At 35.6% G+C, this 13,847-nt stretch overlaps 1 protein-coding gene across 3 annotated transcripts in view; it reads right to left on the reverse strand.

Annotated features, from left to right (window-relative positions):
* Nucleotides 1–13,847, reverse strand: part of BRD7 (bromodomain containing 7) — a 38,270-nt gene that overhangs the window by 11,210 nt on the left and 13,213 nt on the right. For all 3 annotated transcript variants that reach the window (XM_030833007.3, XM_030833006.3, XM_030833005.3), the window contains exons 3-8: nucleotides 13,178–13,307; nucleotides 12,769–12,826; nucleotides 9,957–10,101; nucleotides 6,126–6,236; nucleotides 1,480–1,664; nucleotides 354–477 (exon numbers count right to left, since the gene is read on the reverse strand). In XM_030833007.3, coding sequence (XP_030688867.1) covers nucleotides 354–477; nucleotides 1,480–1,664; nucleotides 6,126–6,236; nucleotides 9,957–10,101; nucleotides 12,769–12,826; nucleotides 13,178–13,307 — 753 coding nt within the window. The remainder of the gene's footprint in view (nucleotides 1–353; nucleotides 478–1,479; nucleotides 1,665–6,125; nucleotides 6,237–9,956; nucleotides 10,102–12,768; nucleotides 12,827–13,177; nucleotides 13,308–13,847) is intronic.

A 13,847-nucleotide genomic window follows, 5' to 3' on the forward strand; every position in this document is an offset into this window, starting at 1 on the left:
GTCATGTATTAATTCATTTGGTTTTAGAACCAACGTGCTATACAATATGACTTGAAAAGACCAGTACATAAATGTTTTCTTTGTAAGCTTTAAGTCTGTGGTTCATTTTCCAACTTTAGAACACATTAACATCACTTAAAAAAACAAACAAACCCAAATCCCTTTATCCAGTAACAGAGGACAATACTATATACTTTACAAACCAAGTATATTATTACTTTTTCTTTTTGTGAGTGTTCTCCTTAAGAACTCTATGGCAGATATGGATTAAAAGGACACAAGCAACTTAAAAACTGTAAGTTTCAGACAACCCGAATCAGTAGGTAATGAAACGAAAGGAAAAGCTTGATCACCTGACTATTAACGAGCCGCCTGGTCAGCTTTCCTCCAGATTCCTTAACAATGCGGTCAATCTGCTCCTGCTCTCTTTCTACATTATTGCTTTTAAATTTATCTTCAAGTACATCTTTGTCTTTCCTGAAAACACACATTAGTACTAAGTAAAAAAAAAAAAAGATAAGATGAAAACATTAAAATGTAATTCCAAATATGAATACAACTGAAGTGGAGAAATTTGCGCTACTGACACCAATTAAAACTTTGTTCCTTAATGACCTGGTAAGGGGCCCTAATAACACACCAACAGTAAGGCAAACCAAGTAGTTGGCTAGTTCCCTCCCTTTTTGTGTCCAGTGTTACTTGCTCTAAACGTTTTTCTTAGAAGATTCACAAAAATGAAACTCCACCTCAAATATGTTTTAAAAGGGGAGGGGCATACAATTTGTATTTATTAAGTTCAATATTTAAAATTAAAATAAATGTACATTTAAAATGTATAAATCTTAGAAATATAACAAAAACTTGTCACAAGTTTACTTTCTTTGCATTATGACAGCAGAAATCGCACACTGCTAACTAAACCCTTCTCCCAGAGTTGACAGCGAGGTGCTGGGCATCAGAGTAGGCAGTGGTGTGAGCAGGATATACACGACTGCGTCCGGCCATGCCAGCTGCTGTCCAGTAGGACCAGTGGCTCATTACTGCTCCTACCAGCTGACACTGAGTGGAAAACATGCACACATCTCAGCGATAGCCCATCTGTTTAGAAGGTAGCTTTAACTGTGCTTAGGCTTAAGTACGGTCTGAACTCCTTTGTGGAATGAAATAATGAATACACTTTTTTCTTAAACAAATAGTTCTACTAAAATAAACTCACAGACAATTATGAGTCCCTAAAGGTAATTTACTGGTTTTAAAACTACTTTCATACAGAATAGACATTCAGAACTATTTTCTGAACTGTGTTTGGACAATTCCATATAATGCTTTGCATGAGAAGAAGGGTATCAAATCATCAAAATGGACTTTCAGGACAAAACCCAACCAACCATGGACCCAAGGCAGGCCCCCAATCAGTATTTTCTCCCGATACTGGTGTAAAAAAGACAGCTTAACCTTAATATTCCAAAGATTCTTTACTTTTTATTTTCCTTATTGGGACTCTTGAAGCCTTGTGCCTCAGTGTCTCCAGAGTCTTCCCTCTCTCTTGGCCAGCAGCTGCTGTCCTCCCCACTCTGCGAGGTGTCTGTTCTATCTTTCTGCTTTCGACTTTTTTGCAAGTCTGCCATGAAGTCTATGCTCTGCTTCAGGCTCTGAATTCTCTCCTAAAAATATTCAAGAATATTCTTATTGAATGTTTGTCATTCATTTTGAAAGTAATGCATTTTTTCCCCCCCAGAGTTTGCACTTATCCTGTTATTAACTAGGGAAGAAAAACAATTAAATGTAATCATACCAACAGAGTAGAATATTTAGGAACCAGGACAATAAAGTCTATTCCTTCAATGCAGATAATTTCCAACATAAGAGAATGCTCTATAACTTTGCTGCATTATCAAAAAGTTCACAGAAGAGAAAGTGTGAATAAATACTAAGTATTCTTTGCAGTACTAAATTTAAAAAGTAAAATTTAGTTTAATAGGATGTTAAAGTTTTATATTTAACAGAATGGTTTTATCTTCTGAAATTTAAGAATTATCAGGTATTTAAAACCTAGAGCATGTGAACATGTGAAGATCCCTTACATTCTGGTATCCTGGGATAATCAATGATGATTCTGGCATTTTTCTCTGTGTGAAAACATGCCTCAAGGAGAATAAAAAGGCTGCTAGCATAGTTTCTTTTTCAGAGTGCATAATGTTCTAACCAAAGAAGTACTGTTTCTGTTTTGTGAAACATGCTGAATTTTCCACTGCATCGATACGCTGTGAAATTTTCATGGTGGTTAAGGACTTGAGGTTTCTGGACAAATGTTAAAGAGGCAGATTTGTTCCCAGTGACTGTTCTGCGTTTTATTTCTGAGTGTTGTCACTGGATAAAATATGGACTGCAGTCTCCTCAGGGCTGCACAGCAACAGCAGGGAAGACTTCTGTGGAATAATAGAAACTAGAACTGGAAGGGACCAGAGGTCATTCAAATAAGAACAGTGTAGCCCAGAAATGCTAAATGACTCACCTAAAGTCACAGAACCAGTGACCAAGACCAGGCCTCTTGTCTCTCACGATGGGGACTTTCCTCATCATACTCTGCTGTATTAGCAGTACAGACTGAGAGCCTCAAGAAATGAACCCTGCTATTTTTACTGGACTATAATTTTAAAATAATCTTAAAACTATTTAAGTAATATATTTTATGGTAGACAAAGACATGGGTAGAGGAGAAAATAAATACCTTGTTAATTTATTATCCGGAGAGGAAAAGTGTTAACAGGTTTAACATTCTAGTATTTTTCTAAGCATTACACATATTAGCAAATCGGAATTATAATGAACATTTTGTAACAAGCAAAGTTTCTTTTTTTTTTTCAGTTAATAAACTGCAAGTATCTCCCTTCTGTATCATAAAATATTCTTAACAACTGTATAGTATTTCATCCCAGTGCGTCTCATTGTTTAATTAACGACCCTTACTGGACATTTAGCTTATTTCCAAGTTTCTCCTATTATAAATAAAAGTCTCCAGGAATCTCTATCTCTTTAGAATAAATCCTAGGAGTAAAAATACTAGGTCAAAGGGAATGAGTATTTTTAAGGCTTCTGATGTGTACTACCAAACTGCTTTCTAGAAAAACTGTAACAATTAATAGTATTTGAAAGTTTCACCAGTGTTTGAAATTTTCTCTGAATCCCTGGCAAACTGATTAGTACCATTAAAAAAAAATTACTAATTTGATTTTTAAAAACAGGTTTTATTTTAATACACACTTAAAAAATACTAGTGATTCTTTCTGTATGCATTTACTGGCCATTCGTGTTTCCCCTTGTGCATGTCACTTAAGCCACTTCTTAACTCATCTATTTCTAGCACCTGAAACGGAGGTTGGCACATAGTAGGCACTCAATAAATGCTGGTTAAATGAATGGGCTTAGATCACAAAGTTCTCAGTAACCTATTTAATTTCCATTCTAGAGTTTTATAAAGCAGAACCTACATTTAATAATGTTTTCAGATTTTTAGAAAAACATAATATGCATAAAATTAAAATAATTCAATTAGAGAAATTTTCTAAATTTCAACACAAGTCATGGAAAAAAATTGAGTTTAATTAATTTTAATTTGAAAGCAATGTCTTTCTTTTTTGGTAACTAAAATGTCTCCAAATCAGCATACTGTTTATTAATTCTCAATTTTACAAATGTCTAAAGGGTTTGATTCTTTGCCATTAATAACAGCTAACACCTACTGAGTGCTCACTCACATAGCAGGTATAATTTTATAAGGTAAGTACTACTGTTATGCCATTTTACGTGATGGGAAAAAGGCTGAGAAAGGTTACATGGCCTGCGTAAGATCACACAGAGTCTCAATAACACAGCCAGGACCTGAACCTTGATTAGTCTGATCCAAAGCCACTATGCTATGAATAGTACTGTTTATACTATAATGCAGCATTTAGTATTTGGGAGATCAAAAGAATTATTCTGCATATGTCCACTTTTTATAAAAGTAACACATCTAATAGTCACCTAATAGTCACTACTTGTGTGTAACTGAAAAAATGATGAATGACTGCTCTACAATCTTTACACTGAATTCAAAAACAGTTATCTTTGAAAAGACACCATTAACGGAAGGGTGTACTGGGCTCTCTTGGGAGATGTGCTATTAAAAGAGTAATTCAGAAGGTCTAAATTTAAACATTTAAAAATCACTACTGTAAGGGTCTCTCCCATCTAGGGTGGAGAGAACAGTCAACAGGAAGCTATAACACAGGATGCGTAGGGCTCCTCAACAGGAAGAGATCTGAAAAAAGGGAAGACAACAGAGAGAGAAAAGGGAAAGTGGAAAAGAAAGGTTTTCTTCCTGTGCTTCCAGCCATCCCATCCCCAATAAAATACAAGAGATACTGGAGTCGTTTACATGTTATATTAACTACATTATTTAAAGATGAGGAAACAGTGGTAGATCAAAGTTGAAAATTTTACTTGTATATGTTATGTTTGCGAATTAAACTTTATCCTAAAAATTCAATGTACATATTTTGGAGTGACTAAACACTGCATTTGTTGGGTGCACTTTTACTTCAAATACAAAAACAGCAAGTATTTGCAGGTTTTTAAAACTGGAATATGGCTTGGTTCTGGATTCTGAGTTTTTCTGCAAAGAATGGGATAAACATTTTATATTCTCCTTTCCTCTGCATATTTTGCCAAAGATGGGTAACTGGCTTACATTACAGTTTCCCAAGTCTCTAGGAAAGGGTGGGAATTGATGTTGTCTAAATATTAGGAGTGCAAGAATGAACATTAATCCAAATGTTTTTCTTTCCTCCGTTAAGTGGATACAAGAATCTTTCAGAGCCAAGCACACAGACACTAAGACATCTGCGCACCAAGGCAATTCTTTACATGTAAAACTGTGATACAAATGATCACATTTGATATAAAAATTGGAAAACCATGTGCATCTACACATGACTCATTTCTACTATTCTCTAATTCCCTTGAATTTGAACCCGAGCCCTTGATTCTGATTTCTTTCTCCTCATACCCACTCATTTCTCTTTGCAAAATCCCTCTCACATCTTGTTCTTCTTGATCTCCTCCTTACTCTAGCTCTTTCTAAAATCAGCACATTAATGCTAGCAATTATCTTTGAGATCTCAGATTAAACCTTCTTCTCTACAGATAAGAACACTGAGGCCCAGGGTGGTTAATGGGCCCAGGGTGGGCCAAGGTTCAAAAGTTAGTGGAAAAGAGCTAAAACTAGAACTCAGTCTTCTGACTTCCCGCTGTGATAAGGTGCCAGGTTTGTCTCAGTTAATTTTCCATCCTATGCAGAGTTGTGAGTAAAACCTCGAAAGACGTGATTTATCTTGTGAGCTCTCCTCTTCTCCCAGCAGATGCACATGATCACCTCAATTTGCCCTTCAAGGTCATTCATCAGCCATCACTCTGAGATGAGACTCCCGTCACTTTCTGCCACTATCTACAGTATCTCTGTTTTGAATAAGTTATCAGATTAAGCTCCCTCATGAAGCTTGATGATGATGATGTGTCTGCGTCTCTGCACACGTTTCTCCCATGTCAAATGCCTTACTATGTGCAACAGTTCTTATCCTTCAAAGGAAAGTCTGCTCCTGTGGGGAGGTGGCTTTGAGACAATTCCAAATTATCGTTCATTTGTGTATTTTGTTTCTTTCTACTCGAAGAAGTTCCTGTGCTTCACCAGAACATTAGATTCCATCCCTACAAAGGGAAATAGAGAGCTTTCCTTCTAAAAGGTCTCATAATTCATGTAATCTATCCTGTCCTGGAATTCATGTTGATGTTTGTTTCACAGCCAATGTAAGTCTATCTGGTGAATACCAACTCAAGAGCCTCTTAAGTAAATAATTACAAGTGACTGCCAATATTTATTTCTATCAATTCCAAATGAGAATCTTCCTGCTTTAATTTTCTTTTCTATGTTAAAAATTTTTTTTCATTTAATATTTCCTACTTTTAATATCATCTGCCTATAAAATAAAACCAGTACTGTATTGGATCTGTATCACTATAACCAAAAAACAAAGGGATATAGATTTTTATAACAATTATTATTTATGACAAAGAATTTCCTTTACCTGGCTAAGAATTTTCATCCCTGAGTGCAATAGCTTCTTTGCAGCTTTATAATAAATGGTCTCTGGTTTGTTGTAAATCATAGCATTAGTACACATTAGTTTGAAGTTATCCTGCAGAGAAAATATTAGGAAGAAATACGTTAAAATGAAACAAAGTACCCTCCTGTCCTGTTTGAAATCATGCAGGTCTTCAAGAAATTAAAAACAACCACCACCACCAAAAAAACCCCCCCAAAACAAAAACAAACCAACAAAACCCGCTCCCATCCTTTTACTGTTTACTAAGCAACGTTAACAGCAATTTATTAAGTTTTAAAATTCACTAACAGGGCTTCCCTGGTGGCACAGTGGTTAAGAATCTGCCTCCTAATGCAGGGGACATGGGTTCGAGCCCTGGTACGGGAAGATCCCACATGCCGTGGAGCAACTAAGCCCATGCGCCACAACTACTGAAGCCCACACACCTAGAGCCCATGCTGTTCAACAAAAGAAGCCACCACAATGAGAAGCCCGCACACGGCAACGAAGAGTAGCCCCTGCTCGCCACAACTAGAGAAAGCCCACACGCAACAAAGACCCAACGCAGCCAAAAAAAAAAAAGAAAGAAAAAACTTAAACTTAAAAAAAAATTAAAAAAATAAAACGCACTAACAAAACGAATACTGCTAAATTAAATATCCTACTACATTCCTTTCCAAATTCTTAAACATTCTATAGTAACTATATAAATTTTAGATCCCGAGATAAAATTTTAAAATCGGTTTCTTCAGTACAATCTTATTGCACAAAAAAAGAATTAGAAGAAAATACTTCTATCTTATATTTAATAATTTTAACTGTGTACTTCATTTAATTAAAAAATATTCTTAGTTTTAAAACAAACATCTTAATTCTCCAGTTATGAGTTAAATGTTTTACTTCAGATCCTGACTGAAAACTGGGACAATATTAAATTATCACAATATTTCCTACCAGATTCAAATTAACTGAGCAAAAATGGCGAAACATTTACACTAATTTTCTTTTAAGTGTTTGGATACTGTTATAAGCTAAACATAATTTGCAGAATGTTGCAAAATCATGCCTGAAAAACCATACAACCTCAAAGAGTTACAACATGTAACTGCAGTAGGCAAATTATCAAAACTGTACTTTTGGTTTAAATTTCAAAGTATGCACATGTGCTGGGGAACTCAATCCCACTGCATATTTTCATGGTTAAGTAATTTTTACATTGTATAAACGTGAGGGCGATTATGCCAAGGCCTTGCTAAGTTAAAATGATAAAAACCCAACAAAAAATAATCTGAGCCCCAAACTCCTCCTCTGAATTTAAAACGAAACATTCAAGCCCCATTATTTAATAACTAGTGATGACAGCTTAGAACACTTAATGTAATGAAGATAGGTAGACTGAATATTATTTAAAAGCATATGAGAAGACTGTTCAAGGGTCACAATAAATTTGATATTAAATTTAAAGGAGATGAAACGAAGTATATGTGGCTCCTCAGTTCTTGGCCAAGTCTCTAATCAGTTAGGATTTTGCTCGGTCCTGGATCCCTAAGAATCTGATGAAAGCTATGGATCCACTCCTCAAGCACATACATGTAATACAAAGGTGAACACAAAATTTTCATGTCATTTTATAAGGTTCCTGGTCCCCCTAGAGGCTCATCCATGGCTACCCAAAGGACCCCAGGTTAAGAACCCTTTTACAGATATTCTGAAAAGCTTCCATTCCATTAAGAATTATTAAACATATATTTGGGGGTAGGAGAAGCAAATGAGGGGAGACACTAGATGACTATTACACTAAATGACCATTGGTCTCTAACTGGCAAGAGAGTACTGGACTATTCTGATTGCAGGTCTGATCTGTTAAGGCAATTTGTAGATTCCATGAATCTTAACTGCCACGTGCTAGGCTTTACTGGACTTTTGTGTAATGGCACTTCATCATTCATAAAGCTGAATGACCTTTCTGCATACTTTTCATGTAATAATAAAAAAAAACCTTGAACAGCCTAATGAGCTGGATAAGCTAATAAATACTACATTGGGCTATTGAATTTTCCTGAGAAAAAAGTGTAGTAATGTAGAAAACTCCAAAAAGTTAAAAATACTTGTTCACTTCAATTATGATAAATCTTGACCATAGCTCAAAAACACTTAGGGGGCATACTTCTAGTCCCTCATGTCATCATAAGGAAAAGATCCAAGGAAAAAAAACTGTGAAAAATTTTCCATTAAGCAATATATAAGGTCCGAAATATGCTGAAATAAACAGTTCTAGCCTAATTTTCACCAGATGAAAAGTTGAGAAAAGTTTCCATTTCTTTGAATACAAGAGAATACAATTCAGGTTTTTCAAAGTGAAATATTATCTATACATTCAAGTTGATAGTAAAGACAGAACTAAATGGTAGTGTTATAAATTTCAACCGATCAACGTGGATGAAAAAAAAAGAGACCAAGTAAACGTTTACTGTCTTATTTTCCTTCTGTAACTGATTAGGGTCTAGCCCTTAGGTCAGGTGAACGCTACAATGTTCAACCAGAAAAAACAAAGATAGAATAGATATTATCTAAACCAGTTAAGTTTGTAATGGTTTGGTACAGAGCAAATTAAAAAAGAAGACACATGGTTCCTTTTCTTCGGATGACTAAAATGTAAAGTATAACTCTGAAACCAACATATATACCAAGGCTATTTAAAGATGGAAAAAACTTCAACTATAACATTAGGCATATGCATCATCTTGGTAGCTTGTAGGTTCTTTACTTGTAATTTATAAATTTCTCTCTTCTTAAAGTTGAAGAAAATATGCTAAACAAGTATAGCCGAAGTGAACACAGGGAGCAACTGACTTTCATCAAACTAGAGAATGTAATTAAACTTATTTATTTTTTATTTTTATTTTTGGCTGCGATGGGTCTTCATTGCTGCACGCAGGCTCCCTCTAGTTGTGGCGAGCAGGGGCTACTCTTCGTTGCGGTGGCTTGTTGCGGAGCACAGGCTCTAGGCGTGTAGGTTTCAGTAGTTGTGGCACGTGGGTTCAGTAGTCGTGGCTCGTGGGGTCTAGAGCACAGGCTCAGTAGTTGTGGCTCACGGGCTTAGCTGCTCTGCGGCACGTGGGATCTTCCCAGACCAGGGCTTGAACCCGTGTCTTCTGAACTGGCAGGCAGATTCTTAACCACTGCGCCACCAGGGAAGCCCCAAGAAAATGTAATTAAACTTCTGTTTAGTATTTCTAGACAAGCCAATTTATTCTGTATTAGGAAGATGTCTAGAAATAGAAAAAGAAACTACTCTAAATCAACTTCCATTAAAATACTGACTATTCAGTATCTTGTTAATAACCTATAATGGAAAATAATCTGAAAAAATATATAACTGAAGCACTTTGCTGTACACCTGAAACTAATACAATAGTTAATTATACTTTAATTTAAAAAAATCCATTTTACCTGCATTGATCTGAAATTAAAAATCAAACATCTTTTCATTTTAAAGGTTGAGAAAATATTTTATAGAATGCATGAAATTAAAAATTTTACCAAAACCCACAAAATAATAAAAGACAGCAGATGGCTTATTTTGTCTGGTTTTTTAATCACCAAGCTCAAAGATGTTTTCTAAGACAAAAAAATACAGATTTTAGGTATTAAAATAAACTTGAGAAAGATTCTGAATACCAGACGTGCAGATTTCTGCCAGGATTTTTGTACATATAGGATCCAAAAGTTTGACTCTCAATTGAATAGGTATGTTACTTTGTAGCACAGCTCAGTCTATTTCTCCAACACGAGGTAAGTAGCTAGAGTTACCTTTAGTTCTTCTATGGACTGGTAATCATTGTTCTTGATCTTTTCTTTCATGGTACTAAAATCCATTGGGTGTTTAATGATCATGGAGTAGCCGGGAGCAATAAAATCAGTCACAGGAAATGAAAAGAAAGCACTTGGGTCTTTCCTGTGAAGACAGGAAAAAGGCAATTTTATTTCTACCACAAACAAATCTACTGGTCAAGGAGCATGAGTCAGAGGAAACCCTTCAGATGTAGAATTTGTAGTAGGCTAATGCGTTTTTCACTGAAAACTGAAGTAACAATTTTAAAGACTACTAACTATTTAATAAGGTTAAGATGCTTCACATATAAATTGTACCCTTAAGACAGAGAATCTTTTAAAATATGCAGCTTAATTAATTCACAGCATCTCCAACACAGGGAAAGATGAAACAAAATAAGAAATCTAGATTAACTAACCAATATCTTGTACTCTGGAAGATTAGTACTATGTATTTTTATCAATCATAGAGGAAAAAGCAGAAACAATAACAATGAATGCACACCTGCAATCTTCCATGTTGGTTTCTAATTAGGCTTGGACTCTTGGGCCACAGAGCTGTTGCCTCCTCACGAGTACAGCTGGCCCTCTGTATCCGTGGGTTTCTCAATGTGGATATGGAGGGCTGACTGTATTCACTGGACTGCTGTCATTTTATATAAGGGACCTGAGCATCCTTGCATTCTGGTATCTACGGGGGCTCCTGGAATCAATCCCCTGTGGATACCAAGGGATGACTATATATATTTTCTTAATCAATGGATACAACTTCTATTGTGTGTGTAGGTGGGGGGGGGGTCTCAAAAAACTGACATTAAAAAGGTCCTCATAATACCCCCATACTTGAGACCCAGCGCTTTCCATCATAGGTTCTTAACTCTGGCTGTGCATGAGAATCATTAGAGGAGCTTTAAAAAAATTCCAGTGGGGTGGGAGGCTTACCCTAGACCCACTATATGAGAATCTCTTATAGGAGGGTGGTCCAGGCAATGGTTTTTCTAGGGTTGAATTTTGATATTTCCAGGACAGACAGGGTTGAGAACCACTGCTCTATAAGATTAGTTCATTAGACTGTTATTTTCCTCTGGAACTCTGGCATATCAAAGCTTTCTTACTCCAAATAATCACATCAATAAAAATGGTTATTATTAAATAAATATATTTATTATTATTTAAAAATAAGAATAGCAACAATTTAAAAGATGTATTTACCACATGCCAGGGCCAGTGGTAGGGAATTGAAGTATTTTATATCTAATCCTCACAAAAGCCATCAAGGAGGTGGTATCCTCACTTAGAGATGAGAATACTGAGGCTCAGAGGTCAAATGATTTGTTCTAGGTCATAAATCTGATAAAATACAGAGATGGAATCTGAATTTAGGTGTGTGTGAATCTGCCTTTGTTCTTCCCAGCAGGACGCCTAAGCAGTGAGATTAAAAAGTACCGAGAATAAGCAAAAAAGTCCAGTCTGGAACTTATACATCCAAATGCATATTATCCATGAAAGCTACTGTGAATAACACCATGAAGCATCTCTGGAGGGCCTCTTCAGAGCAAATTATCTATACCTCCTAAAATCAGTCACTTTAATACAGAGTCCCACTTGGTTTGACCAAAAATGCTATTATTAAACTTGGTCAACTATATTCTTTACCAGCATTTGAGCCTCAAGGATGAAGAATCACTGAGGCTATTCCAAAAAAATGTGGCTCTGGATTCTAATTCCCAAAATGTCCTGAGCAATGTGAACATCCTTAGACTAAGAGAGACCCTGATAAGTAGATTTCTTTTAAGGAGACGTCATTACCCTACATTCCGGTCTTACGTTGTAAGAAACAAAATTAAAAGGTAGCCAAAATGCTTTATAGTCACACATTCTAATTGAGTTGGAATGCTTAATACTTACCTGTTCACTCCTTTGGGACAAGTAATGAATGATTTACTCAAGTGTAAAGACTTGAGATGTAAGTATCTCAATTGTTCTGTAACACCAAAGAGGAAGAGAGACCACTAATTTCTGATTTTCACTGCAAAGCTGAATTGGTGTTGAATACAGATAGCAGTAGAGGCTTTACCTTAAAAAATTATTTATGATATGTTCTGGGGTTGACATACAAGGCCAACATGGTAAGAAGAAAACTCACTGTGAGAATGCATGCCCTATACCCATGAATCCTCTGCCAATAATGTAAATGTCTTTGAGCTGAGAATTCAAATTCTGAGTAAAGAGAGGTATCAAAACAAATATTTTAATGAAGATCATGTTATTCTTTTCTAAGAACTTATCATTAGTGTTATCAAGATATTGTAATTTTTAGAACAAATTTCTGCATTTAAGAGAGGGTCACAAATCTTATTTATGGCATTTTGTCTCTTCTCCCAGACTTGGTAATTGTTGAATATTGACAGCAGTGATAAGCACTGCACAAACATACAGAAGGTGTGTTTATGTATTAGCAAATGGAAATATCTATATTGTTTAATCCTGGTTTAAAGCTTTAACATCAGAAGTTACTTTAGATTAAGGAGAAATTTTCCATTAAGAGTATTAAGTAACACTCTTCAAGCTGCCATTTAAAACAAACCAAATGAGAACATCTAGAAGTCAGTCTCTTGGAGTACTTCTATTGCCAGGCAAAATATTTATCATCCACTTTAAAATCAAGTACATTTGGATACAGGCCATAAAATATGGCTTTAACAAATAATAATAATAAAAAGACGTGGTTTGGATCCTGTATTTCCCATTTCAATTTCCATGTTATAAAAATGTTGGAAAAAACATTCACCTCTGCAGTTGTCTCATCAGTTGATTCAAAGCTTCTTGAAGGGGTGTCTGTTCTACTTCTAAAGTAAAGAAGAAAGGAACAGAGTGTTTTAAAAAGGAAGATTCTAGAGAGTATTGTTTAGCTTATTTTCTTTCTATATATGACTTATCTCATACCCATCATTAAACATCTCAGAGAAATTCCATTTATCTTTCAAATATGGTAAAGTATGAGAATATCAAGTTTAAAACTGAAGCTAATTTAAAGCTCTTAAGCAGTGATATAAATAAGAAAACTTAAAAGAAAATTTAATTTAACAGCTTTTAAACTTTAACTTAAAAGCTAAAAACCCAGTCACTTTCCCTGGCTACCATCTTTAAAATAATTTCAGCCTCCTCATTCAGAACAGTTAATTCAGAGTTATTCCAACCTTCTTGTTTGGCTAAAGAGCTTGCAAGAGGCTTCTCAGGAGGCAAGTCTAATCCTACAGGGGCCTGACACTGGAGGTCTTTTTCTGCCTCATTGTCCACGCAGTCCCGATCTCGCTTCTTTTTATCTTCCTAAATGGAACAAAGGGAGATAATTTAGAAATACTCCAGAATCAATACCTCTAAAACAAATCATTTTAATTTCAGTGGAAAAAAAGAAGACACCACTGAAAAGATTATTAATAATGAAATCTTAATGTATTTTACTGCCATCTGCTGGAAAATGAGAGAATAATATGTTCATAAAGGGGGAAAAAAAAGTGCTTCTATATGGTAGAAACAACCAATTAGAAAAATAATACTATTCACAAAAGCAAGATAATATACCCAGGAGTAAATCTAATAAAAGATGAGCAATACCTTTTAGGAAAAATCATGAAACATTACTGAAAGGCCACTGTGGAAGATCTGAATAAAGGAGATATACCATGTTCATGAACTGAAAGATAGTCAATTTGCTCCAAAGTAATCTATAAATAAAATGTAATGCCTGGGGCTTCCCTGGTGGTGCAGTGGTTGAGAATCTGCCTGCCAATGCAGGGGACACGGGTTCGAGCCCTGGTATGGGAAGATCCCACATGCCGCGGAGCAGCTAGGCCCGTGAGCCACAAC

This window comes from Globicephala melas, chromosome 19, assembly GCF_963455315.2.
Source record: "Globicephala melas chromosome 19, mGloMel1.2, whole genome shotgun sequence".
Taxonomy (NCBI): Eukaryota; Metazoa; Chordata; class Mammalia; order Artiodactyla; family Delphinidae; genus Globicephala; species Globicephala melas.